The sequence below is a fragment of the Desmodus rotundus genome, chromosome 7 (assembly GCF_022682495.2).
Source record: "Desmodus rotundus isolate HL8 chromosome 7, HLdesRot8A.1, whole genome shotgun sequence".
Lineage (NCBI taxonomy): Eukaryota > Metazoa > Chordata > Mammalia > Chiroptera > Phyllostomidae > Desmodus > Desmodus rotundus.
This window is the reverse complement of record NC_071393.1, coordinates 1,465,667-1,478,244: the sequence shown is the minus strand read 5'-3', so window position 1 is coordinate 1,478,244 and position 12,578 is coordinate 1,465,667. Positions and strand designations below refer to the sequence as shown.

The 12,578-nt window shown below is 59.9% G+C and overlaps 1 protein-coding gene across 3 annotated transcripts in view; it reads left to right on the top strand.

Moving 5' to 3' along the window:
* Positions 1–6,789, top strand: part of TMEM132C (transmembrane protein 132C) — a 158,885-nt gene extending 152,096 nt beyond the window's left edge. For all 3 annotated transcript variants that reach the window (XM_053928916.1, XM_053928915.1, XM_053928917.1), the window contains 3 exons: positions 985–1,258; positions 2,262–2,453; positions 4,084–6,789. In XM_053928916.1, coding sequence (XP_053784891.1) covers positions 985–1,258; positions 2,262–2,453; positions 4,084–5,292 — 1,675 coding nt within the window. In that variant the 3' untranslated portion in view covers positions 5,293–6,789. The remainder of the gene's footprint in view (positions 1–984; positions 1,259–2,261; positions 2,454–4,083) is intronic.
* Positions 6,790–12,578: the final 5,789 nt, after the last annotated feature.

The following is a 12,578-nucleotide window of genomic DNA, read 5'->3' as shown; positions in this document are numbered from 1 at the left end:
CCCCTCTCAGCAGATGAGAGTCCCAGCTGTCTTCCTGGAACCCTCTGCCCTCAACCACCGGAGCCTCTCCCCACCGCCTCCCGGGCACCGCTGGTGTGTCCATCACAGCAATAAGCCAGAGCGCGCCGCAAGGGGAGGCACTGGCAGGGTGGGACGCTCACCCCGTGTCCACAGGAGAAACAGCCTGTCTTGGGGAGTCTCAGCCTGGCTCGGGAGGGCAGCTGTGAGTCCAGCCAATACTTCAGAGGACATAGTGCTCATACGTGGCCGAGGGGCAAGGTTTCTGGGCGTGGCGAGGAAGGTGCACGTGTCCCTGAGGAGGGCACAGCCGCGACTTGCCAGTGCCAACCTAAGCTCTGCCAGCTCCATGCTGTGTGACCTTGGGCACGCCGCCTAACCTCTCTGTGCCCATTTTCTCACCTGGACCTGAGAGAGTCAATATTCAGCATTTGACTCAGAGTTTCATGAAGTGGAAAAAGTTTGTGCACCTGGAGCTTCGAAGGACGTTACCCCTCTGGGGTGTCATGTGGCTCTGTCCCGATGGAACTTCCAGCAGTGCCGGAATGTTCTAGAAACATACTGTCCAATAGGGAGGCCACGGCCTGTGTGGTTGTGGATCCTCAGAACACAGCCTGTGTCACTGAGAAGCCTAGTTTCTTCATGGATTTAATTTTTATCCCTTACAATTTTACAATTTAAATTAAATTACAAAGACAATGTCCAAGTTCATCCATTATCATTAGTTTTACAATTTAAATTACACTGTAAATGGCTACCTGTGGCTATGAGCTACATGGGCGAGAGTGGAGGCTTCGGGCGTAGCCGCTCTCACGCCTTTCCGTGTCGGTAATTGTCCTCAAGGAGCGGGCGTCCGAGGCTCCGCGCTCCCGCGGCCCCTGCCTGGAAGGCCGTCTGCGGGAGGCTGAGGCCGGCACCTGGCACCTGCCGGCTCTGGGCCTGAGGACGCCACCTCCTCCCCCACAGGCCCACGCGGGACAGCGAGGACGAGGACGAGGAGGAGCGGCGGGGCCGGGGCTGCACCCTACAGTACCAGCGCACCACCGTGCGGGTCCTCACCCAGTTCGTGTCTGAGGGCGCCGGCCCGTGGGGACAGCTGAGCCACCTGCTCAGTCCCGACTGGCAGGTGGACATCACGCACCTGGTGGCCGACTTCATGAAGGTGGAGGAGCCCCACGTCGCCACCCTGCAGCACGGCGGGATCCTGGTCGGGCGGGAGGTCGGGATGACCACCATCCAGGTAGGAAGTGGAGCTGGGGACCCTGCACGCCCAGCTCTGTGCGTGGGGGGCGAGGGGGACGCTCGCCAGGTGGGCAGGGCGCTGGGGCCAGTGCCTCGTCTGCATGGTGGCCTCCTGGGGACAGCAGACAGTGAGCTGGACCAGCTCTTTGAGTCCCAGTCTCCTTCCAAATGGAGTGGAGAAGGTGGTGGCACTTAGCCCCCCATGTGACCCCTCTCCCTGTGGCACCCTGCTTTCCTGCCACCTCCCGGGACCCCTGACTGGACCCTGAGCCTCCTCCACACATGCTCCTCCTATGGCCAGGGAAGACGCCTCTGTCCCCCCTTCTTTCCTTAATCCCTCTGTCTTCCCGCCATTCATTCATTCAACAACCCCCCCCTCCCCGTGCCATCCTCCTGCCTCACATGCTCAAGGCCATGTCTCAAAGGGCGGGTCTCTGAACAGCCCTGGAAGCATGGGGGGCTTTTCCACAAGCTGGCAATTCCCACCCTGCTTGCTCCTCCTGTTTGGAAAGTCATTCCGGGTCCTTCTACATCCACCGTGGGGGAAATGGCCGTGCACGTGTCTCCACTCACCTGCATGTCCACCGTCCAACCCTGGGCTCGTGCGCAGGGGTGGTGGACGGGCCAAGTCACAACACCCCTGGTTGGTTCTGTAGTTCCCTTGGAACAGGATTCGGGAAGCCCCCTCGGGGGATCAGCGGGCGGGATCGCCGCGGCCGTCGCCTCGTCCCCCAGCAGGTGGAGGGTGGTCTCCCGGCAGAGCTAGCATGGGGTTAGCGTGGCGTCAGTTTTCCGACAGGCAGAACTGAAGAGTCCAGGAGGGGCAACTTCATCTGACTCTCAGAGGTGCCTCTCAGGCGTGTGCAGTGAGGAAGGTGCCTGCGCCCTTCCCCCATCCTCCAGACCCCTGGCCCGTGGGGGATGCAGGAATGTGGCTAGGGAGGCGTCCAACCCCAGAAGCAGGTGTGACGGGTTTGCCTCGCGTGCTGCCCGCCCCACAGGTGTTGTCCCCGCTGTCCGACTCCATCCTGGCAGAGAAGACGGTAACCGTGTTAGATGACAAAGTGTCGCTGACGGACTTGGCTGTCCAGCTCGTGGCGGGGCTGTCTGTCACCCTGCACCCCGGCGCAGAGAACAGCAGGACCGTCACAGCCGTGGCCACGGCCGAGGAGCTGCTGCGGGTCCCCAAACAGGTGGGAGCCCGGAGGCCAGGACGGAGAGGGCCGTCACCGTCCCTGATTCTGCAGAAGGGTGGCAGGAGTGAGGGGGGTGGCAGGGGTGGGTGGCCCCGACTCAGGGACTTGTGGATGCCATTCACCCAGGACAGGGTAGGACCCAAAACCACTCCGGGGCGAGTGTTATTTTAAGTCACTCAGAATCCCTCCTCTTTGGGGACATGTGGTGGTGTCCCCCCGAGAAGACACTCCAGTGCAGCCTCTGAAATTCGCTAACAGGACGTCTCAGTGATGTCACACTGCAGGGACGAGGGGGACAGATGTTGGCAAGCCCCCCGCCCCCGCCCCGTGTTCTGAGGGCTTCATTCAGATCCTCTGCCGTCCAGGGGCTTGCTGGGTGTGAAGTTCTTTCTCCATCACAGTTTGTGAAGAAAAACTAACAAAATGAAAAGCCAGCCGAGAGGAACTCACAGACGGTGTTAACAATGTGTTATCGCAGCCCTGGGGGGCGGGGTGTGGGGGGGGCTGGCACCTGCTCTGGGTGGTTTCGACTCTGAGATGCAAACTCTGAACGATCTGTGAGCCGGAGGATCCGAGGATGGGAGTGGGTACGACACCTCCCCACGTGGGCTCCAAAGGAAGCTCGGAGAGGAACCGGCCGGAACCCCGGCGTGGATACATTCGATTCAGGCAGCAGAAGGGGGCGTGGCGGGTTGTGTGGTCTGTCAGGCGGTAGGGACAGACAGATGGAAGAGACAGGGCGCAAGCAGAATTACTCAGCCAGAACGTCTGTCGCAGCTTTGCTTTCCCAGACGCTGGGCCTCTCGAGAGGACCCCCACGGCCATCCTTTATCTGGGTGAAGGGAACCTGTCAGGAGGGGGAGAGGGGACAGGGAGGCAGGAGGTGACGGTGAAGACAGCCAGCCGAATGCGCTCCTGTCACAGGTGGCCAGTGTCGGCAGGGGAGGGCAGGGGCGTTCAGGCAGTGACCAGTGAGAGACGTCCCCCACTGACTGTTTCCTTCCATCCCGAGCGCCTCTCAGGCTGAGGCTGCTCTGCTCATTTTGTCACCATGCGTCCCTGGGCAGGGGACCCGCATGCACCTGTGCACGGCACTTGGGACAGCAGCTGCCGCCCGGGAAGTGCCACAGCCTCCTGGCTAGCTGCGCACCAAAGGGGACCATGTCCTGGTTCCTGCCACAGGGACCGGGTCACCTTACATGGCAAAGGGGACTTTGCAGATGTAATTGAGCACGAGAGGCAGAGGTCACCATGGATGACTGGCGATGGGACGTGCTGGCCTCGGTGTCCTCACGAGGGTCCCGATCAGAGGGACGTGGGAGCGTCAGACTGAGCAGCAGGACCCGGGAGGGTGCAGCCACTCACTCAGGGGATCTTTGTTCATAAAACCAGTGGGACGTCGTGGCATCTGGGGGTTTTGTGGGGTTTTCCCTGGGGCGGACTATGCGGGAGCTGTCTCTGCCTGTCCGCGTTTGCTCTGGTTTAAATTACGGTGATTTACTGCCCGTCCTGTCTGGGCCTGGAGTCCTGCCCCCTGTGTCTGTGGGCTCTGTTCCAGCAGTGGGCAGGGAGGAGCCTCAGAGAGCAGACGACCCCCTGGGCCCTCTAACAGGCTGTCTCTCTGCAGGAGGCCGTGGTCAGCACTTGGCTCCAGTTCAGCGACGGCTCTGTGACACCTCTGGACATCTACGACCCCGAGGACTTCACCCTGACGGCCACCTCCCTGGATGAGGCCGTGGTGTCCGTCCCCCAGGCCCGCTCTCCCAGGTGGCCCGTCGTGGTGGCTGAAGGGGAGGGCCAGGGGCCGCTGCTCCGTGTGGACCTGGCCATCTCAGAGACCTGCCAGAAATCCAAACGCAAGAGCATCCTGGCGGTGGGTGTCGCCAGCGTCAGGGTCAAGTTTGGCCAGAAGGACGCGGACTCCAGCCCCGGAGGAGACGACAGCGAAGCTGAGATCAAGAACCATGCCAGCGACCGGCGCCCGAAGGGCCAGGATCCCGAGCGTGCAGGCCAGGATGGGCTCCTCCAGGGCAGCTCCTCGCTGGGGCGTGAGGAGGGGGCTCGCAGGGGCGTCCCCACCGCCAAGTCGCTGCTGGACAACCAGGTGGCCGAGAACAGCCAGCTGGACGGGGGCCTGCCGCCCGGGGAGGCTCCGCTGCAGAACATCCCCATCGACGTCAGCGACTTCCCGGCACCCGCAGACCTCCCGCAGGCCGGGGCCGGGCTGGGGGACGGCGGCCTGGTGCAGGCGGCCCGTGGGCTGAGCGACCTGCAGATCGGCATGTACGCGCTGCTGGGCGTCTTCTGCCTGGCCATCCTGGTCTTCCTCATCAACTGTGCCGCCTTCGCCCTCAGGTACCGGCACAAGCAGGTACCCCTGGAAGGCCAGGCCTCCATGACCCACTCGCACGACTGGGTGTGGCTGGGCAACGAGGCCGAGCTCCTGGAGAGCGTGGGCCAGGGGTCTCCGCCGCTGCCCGACGAGCACACCACCGTCCTGGACCGTGGGCCAGGGGCCTGCGAGGACGGCAGCCGCCTCCTGCTCAACGGCGGCTCCTCCCAGAAGCAGGCGCCGGGCCAGGGGCCCAGGCCGGCCGAGTCGGGGGGCAGGCAGGGCCGGGACCAGAAGCACGAGCCCCCGCACTCGCCCACCTCCAAGAGGAAGAAGGTGAAGTTCGCCACCTTCACCGCCGTCCCCCCTGACGACGGCTGCCCCACGGCGAACTGCATCCTCGGCGGCAATGACGAGGACATCAAGTGGGTGTGCCGGGACCTGGACCTGGGGGCCCCCAGAGAACTCAGAAACTACCTGGAGAAGTTCAAGGACAAAGTGTAGGCCCCTTGGGCCCTCAGGCCCCCCCCATCACTTCCAGAGTGGACCTGGGCCCCTGGCGTGGAGGTCTCTGTTCAGGGGGGTTGAGCAGGGGTGCGCTGGGGCCCCTTTAGACCCGTTGGGTGTTTTGAAGCCATGAAGGGACCTTTTTTGTAATCAAAGGTTTTTTAGCAGTGGGTGAGGGCAGAGCTGCGTGCGTCGGCGAAGGAACGCCGGGGACGCCGGGGACTGAGACACGGAGCCGCGCCAGGGCACATGAGGGAGCTTGTCTCACGAGTCAGGGTGTGACACAGTCAAGCCACCAAAAATGACTTGTGGAAAAATGCAAAGAGACAAATAAAAAGGGACAGAAATCGTCATTGGTTTATACTGCTAATGAAGGAGCCTAATAGAAAGCCGGGGCCCGCTGGAGACAGTTCCATCCCAGTTCCCTGGGGACGGCCCACACGGGGCTGGGGGGCCGCTGTCTGGGTGTCCGTCCGTCTCCTCTGGGGACAGCCTCAGCGTTTCTAGATCTTACTTGCTCACCTTCCCTCTTTCTCTATTTCCTTTTCCCTTTTTTCTTCTGGTGTCCCGAATGTCCATTTGATTTCGCTTTAATGTTGATTTTCTGGGGATCAAATGGTATATTTTTCCCTAAATTAAACACAAATCATATTCCTATTCATTAGACAGACTCTTAGAAATGGTCACTTTTAATTCATTCTCTGAGGACGTTTGAAGAAGCTTTTCTCTCCCACGGCCTTGTCGCTATTTGCCGGGCGTCTGCATGTAAAGGGAGTTCCCGGAGCCTCCGGGGCACCAGCAGTCACAGGTGGCACAGGCTACAGCCACCTTGGGGACACTGTCAGAGGCTGCTCACGTGGCACACAGCCAGCAGCACAAGCCCAGCCAGGCCCCCGACCACCCAGCCACTCCGTGGCCACTGCCACGGGCACTCTCCTCTGTTGGGGACGTCGGGTCAGAGCCCCGAGGGAGCCCACCCCCAAGGGTGCTCAGCGTCCCCTCGCACGGCGGCTCCATCGGGACACCCACTGACACTGGGAAACGAACATAGATAAAAACTGGGAGCGTTTTTAAGCTGCTTTCCCAACTCTGCCGAGCGGGCTGCACCAGCACAGGCTGGAAGGGCAGAGGTCCGTGAGAGACGCCAGCCAGCTGCGATCTGTGAATGCCGACTGTGTGCAGCGCATCAGGAATGCCTTCCTCCAGAGCGGCGTGTCCGGGGCCCAGCGGACGAGCCGGGGCGAGGTGGCCCCTTCGTGACGCCGGCTCGTGCGTGGCGGCTGCCGCTTGGGCTGTCGGCAGGCAGTGCTCACAGGCTCCCCGGATGTGTCTTGGTTTTATTTTTGTAATCACTAGAATCGATAGCTGAGACAGAGTCCTCGAAGCCTCATGAGCTTAGCTGGACCTTTCAAAAGAGATTTCTAGCACATACTATAGACAGGAAAAAAGGAGCTATTTATTTATACCTGTGATGTCAATTGTCATTAAAATGCTTTCGTGGCTTGACAAACCCGTGTCTCGTGGGGTGTCTCTTATTCCACCTGACTCCCGGTTTCTGCCCCCGGCAAACGTAGCACTTGCCGGAGCGATGAGCTGCCTGCTGAGGGAAAACGCAACGCTTGCCGAACTTCCTTTCCCCTCTGGACGGATCCAGAGTGACTCCTGACGAGGGAACCCGCAGTCCCTTGCCCACATCGTCGACAGCCGTGAACTTGAGTATGCTGGGAGTCGCCAGGACGGCTGATCCAACACAGCTCAGTGAGCCCAGCGCCGGGGACCGAAACACAGGCGGGCCGTGGCGAGAGGCCGCAAACATTTGCTGAGAGGCACACAAACACCCCGCAAAAAAGAATGGCTATTCAGGAGGCTCTGCTCCAGGCAGGAGCCCAAATAGGGCTTCAACGAAGAGACAAAGGTGACGATGGCATCAGTGAGAAAGGGAAGGGGAACAGGTGCACCCACAGGGCGCTGCCGTGGGAGCAGATGGGGTAACGGTGTCGCTGGTTCCCAACAGTGGGGTCCGCTTCCAGCCTGGCGGTCTCCGGCGCGGCAGTTGCAGCGCCTGCGCTCTGGTTGTCTTTGCAGACAGTCATTCGGGACGCAGTGTTGCTGTGGGCCCGGTCCAGAGGTTCCTTCGTTCTGTGTTAACATCCACAGGTTTTAAGAGGAAAACAGCCCAGCGGCTCCTCCGGGGTGGCTGCTCCAGCTCCGTTTTAAAATAGCTGTTTATATTATTTTTTACAGGCCAAAAAGTGCATTTCTAACCATTTTCAGGGGGGTTCCAACACTGCCGATCTACCTCAGGGCGCCCCCACCTCCCTCGCAGGGGGCCTTGACCTTCGTGTCAAACTGTGTGGACGTCGCCCCCCCGCCCCCCCCCCCCCCCTGGGACAAAGGTTCACTTTTGTTTGTTTTGCTTCTGTGTTTGTTGCTGCTCTTGGAGGTTTCGGTGGCATCCTTGTTGCTGTTGGTTAGTTGGGGAAAGAGAATTTTTTAGTAGAGGATGGGGGTACTTAAAAAAAAGGGTTTATTGAGATACAATTCACCTACTATAAAAATCGACCCATTAAAGCGTTCGATTCGATGGTTGTTGGCGTGTACACTTGCCGAGTCGGGCACCCTCGTTATATCAGGTCTGGAAAGTTCTCGTCATCCCTGAAGATTCTCCACTCCCATTAGACCCACTCCCCATTGGCCCTCCGAGCCCCCAGCCCCAGGCCACCACCAGTCCACTCTCTGTCTCTGCGACTTTGCCCAGAGGTGCCTGTGTCGCTACGGGAGATTCTCCTGGGAGTTCCCTGCCATCGTCACAGAGCAATTCTTCTTGGGGAAGCAAAGGGTTCATATACTGTGACCGTTGTCTTAATCACGGCACCAGGGGGCCCTGCCCTCCCTCGGCTGGGCTGCTGTGGGCGGGAGTGGAGTGGAGGGGGAGACCAGCCTTCACGACCTGCTGTGTGATACCGTGTCCCCCCTAAGTCTCGCTCCCTGCCCCAAGAGCCCGCCTATTTCTTTCCGGGACTCAGGCTCCAAGTAAGGGAAAGGGGCGCATGGTTGGCTCCACTGCTGGCTGGCGAGCTTCTGCCCTGTGCTAAACTATAAAAACAGTCCTTCCGTGGTCCACTCTGGTCAGCTGAGCTACGTCGGCTCTGAGACCTGAGACCGTGAGGACAGTGGAAGTCCCCACTCGCCGGTGGACGGTGCCCATCAGTGACTCCCTCACACTGCCGTCTGAGGGAGGTGGGTGATGCACACAGCCCCCACCCCAGATTATGGACAAGGTCACGGCTGAGCAGGGGCGGGGGCGGGATCGGACCCAGGCTTGCATCTCCGGAGACCGTGGCCTCGGTTATTGCACCAACACAAGCTTTTCGCCCGTTTCCTTGTGTTAAAAAATGTAATAAGACTGACCGAAAACAAAGGAAAAAAAAAGAAAAGCAATTCAGGCTTATTGCACAAAACCTGGAGAATAAAGAAAAGCAGAAGAAATGAAGTGTTTGAGAAGGCCCTCGAGCCCCGCTCCCCGGAAATAAAAATGAAGAGCTTGTCTTCTGTACCCTCCACTGTCTGGCTTTAATGCCGCTCGCGATTTCTGTTCACGGTCATACTCAAAGTTTCAAAGGATGCCATTAGAAATACGACTTTTAAATTATTTTTCCAATTTTAAAAGCAGCCCATGAGCACTGTAAAAAATTTATTAAAATGACCGAGTTCACCTCGCGCGGCGCCTCGCATCTGTTCTTACAAATTCTTACGGACTCCGCTCCCCGCAGCTGAGATCAAAGGGCCCCTAAGGACTTTTAAGTGCAATTAACAGGAAGGCTCCCGGACCAGGGCTGCGGGCCGTGTGCGGGAGCTGAGGGGCCCCGAGGGAGGGGCAGAGGGGTGAGCAGCAGCCAGCCCTGCTCTTCGGGGTGCATCCGCCTGGAGGGCCGTCGCTCGGTCGCACTGGTTTCAGTGAGAGCAGCACCTGCTTGCCCAGCGAGGCCCCCGGCTGCCACTCCAGAGAGGAGCTACAGTGCACAGCTGTTCCCACGGGCAGGGGGAGTGTGGGAAGGTGATGGGACAGGTGTCAGGGCCACACGCCTGTGCTCAGCCTGGTCTGTGGCTGGTGACAGAAGATCGGTCCCATCGGCTAAGTCTCCCATCGATGTGACAGCAATGGGCAAGGAGACTCAAGGGCAAAGATCGGGGTCAGGAGTGGGTGGAGGTGAGCCCCATGTTGGTCCCCTTGGGGTATTACCGATTCACACCGTGGAGCTCAGAGTTGGAGCCGATGGTGGCGCCAGGCTCACTGGGCTGGACAGACAGCGTGACATCCATACGAAGGTGGCAGGGACCTGGACGTGTTGGTCGGAGGGACTGAGCGTTCAGCTGAGACGTGGGTGCTTCACGGGACTCACGGCCAGGCACGGCCCCAGGCAGTGGGAGTCCCAGGCACTTTGGGGCTCTGGGCGAGGTGGGGTCCCTCTAGGAAAGAGTCACAGGTGCAGGAGATTGGAGGGGACAGACGAGGAAGTTGGGCAGACGGGACAGGAGGCACAGAAGGAGTGGTGTCCACAGGGCTGGACCTGGGCAGAACATGCCTGCCCCCCCTTACAAATGCTCATCACAGCTTCCCACAGTGCGGTGAAATGCTTCCGCTGTGACAAACGCCACAGAGAGGTCACTGAGCCGGGACAGCCTCTGATGGGCCCGCGAAGGCCACTCGGGGGAGACATGTCTTGTCCCAAGCACAGGACACCTCAGAGGCCTGGACGGTCTGGACGGCAAAGCAAGCAGAAGGGGAGGCAGAGCCCAAATTCATCCGCGTTGGTTTCCACCTGCGTTTTCCCTGAGTTCTTCATGGCGGCGCCCACGATGGCGGCCCAGTGACTGCGTCGGGGGCGTGGGATCGACAGCAGACATTCCATGCTGATCTTAACGCCACCTCGGCCCGATAAAAATGTATATGTGATTTTAAATTTCCTGGAAGCTACATTGTTAAAAGCAAAAAAATTAATTTTAATGTTTTTGTAGTTAGTCCAATTTACCTAAAATATTACCCTTGGACATGCAGTCGATAGAACTCCTCCTGTCAGTGGCTGCTGGGTGCTCTTGTGCTGTCTTCAAAGCGCAGTAAATACTGCGTGAGCTCTCGTAAGTCCACTGTGACTGCCGGAGGCGGTGACGAAGTGAAGGGGCTGAGGGCAGCCGTGGCTTCATGGGTGTCCGGGGGCTCCCGCCTTTGGGTTTCTCTGGGCCACACTGGAAGAAGCAGCGTTGTCTTGGGCCACCCGCTGAATACATTGCAACACATACTCACAGAAAGGTCTCGTCATGTTTTAAGTAAATTGACGATTTTGTGTTGGGCCGCACTCACAACCCTCCTGGGCCGCAGGCTGGGCACCATTCTAACCCCCAAGTTCATTGAATTGTAGCCATCGAAGATGCATCGCTTGTCACACGTCTGTCGTACGTCCAGAAAGTAACTCTTGTGAAAAAGGAATGAACGCAGGCCGTCACCCAAGAACCTGTACACGAATGTGGGCCGGGTGACGGCAGCCGCAGGGCAGACAGCGGCGAAGGCCGGAGCAGGGAGGGGAGGCCACACGCGGGCTCGGGAAGGACCCTCTCTCCCCACCTCACAGTCAGGCCGCCCCCCCAGGCCCACCCCGCCCTCCCAGGACTGGACTTCCTGTTGCTTTGCCAGCAGACAGGTGACCTTGACCGTGGTGAGTAGAGGAAACGCCGCCGCCGCCACGCTCGCTCTCCTCTTTGCCGTAGGAAAGAAAATACATGGTTCCTCACTTTAGAGGGTTATGGGCCGTGGATGCCACTTCCCGTATGTCAGGAGCCAATAAAGCCTGTTGGACGATGAAAGCGAATAACGCGAGGCCTGCGTCCAGTGAAGGGATTTATTATGAGGTGGTTGGTTTGGAGGTGACAGGGACGTTCATGCTTCGGAGGGCCAGGCGTCCCCTCCGTCAAGGGCGATGACAGGCTGGAGAGCTGTGGGAGGCCGCTGGCTCCCCTCCACGGGGGCTGGGCCGTGACCCTGCGTGAGGACCTCTCTGAGTCTGCATGTCCCGGGGACGGCTCCCTGAGGTCGTGCGCTCACGACCACAGCTGAGCTGCTGTGTGCACACGCATGCACACGCATGCGCACGACCTGCACAGGCATGCCTCCCCCCCCCACACACAGGTGCACATACCTGCTGGACCCCCTGCCCACCCCGCCCCAGCCCCTGGCAACCGCAGACCCGCCTCTGTCTCTGGAGTCACCTGCTGTAGGCATTTCGCAGGCCTAGAGTCACACAGAATGTTGGAAGGAGGCGCCCACAGCCTGGGGACGTGCTGCCAACAGATTGGCGTCCAGCCACAGGGCCCTCGCGTTCAGGGTCCCCCCAGGGTCTCCCAACTCCAAGTGGCTTGAACAACAAAAAAACCCTGCATGCCTGCCTATCCCAGAAGACCCGGGGTGCGGGTGACTCAGGCCACCCACCATGCCGTGCAGGGCGCTGGTTCCCGTGTCCTTCTCCACCATTCAGTGAGGCTGTTCTTCTCAGAAATGTCCCCTCGGGGGTTCCAGAGGGTGCCACTGATGGGAACCACACGTGGAGGGAGAAGCCGAGGCTGGGCTGCACTTCCTGCCCACCTGCAAGCAGCCCGGCTGGCCCTGTCCCTGCCCGGAAGGGTTTCACCTTCTCACTCCTGAACCCACCCCATTGCCCCAGGTGGGACCGGTGCCCAGGTTCAGGAGACAGCCAGTCCCAGGAGGGAGGCAGGTGAGCATGGGGGAGGCTCCCTCCACACCTGAGATGTGGGCTCAAACGCCTCACCCTGCCTTCCCGACTCCCAGCACCTGCGTCCTGCTCCTGACCAGCGTGTGGACACGCCTCTTCCTGCTCAGCGTTCCCCACTCGACCAGACGCTCAGCTTCTTGGCTGTTTTACTTAAACACCCAGGTGGCAACCCTTTCTTATCTATGAGCATCCTCCGCAGGGCTGGGGAACGTGGGAAGCAGATTGAATTTCCATCAGCCTTGAGCTTCACCTTAGCAGCCACCAGCTCCCAAGGAGAGAATCGATGGAGAGGTCATTCAGGATCGTGTAGAATCGAGCACATAATTACAGGGGAGCAGGGCCCCGCTGCAGTTGTCAGGAGCTGCAGCTGGCCGGAGATTCGTCAGCGAGGACGAGAAGATTCCATTGTGGGAAGGGGGGCGGCCGTGTGGAGGGAGGTGGGTCTCTAACAGCAGAAGGGTGGGCCTTCCGCCCAGAAGGCGCGGGGAATCTCTGGCT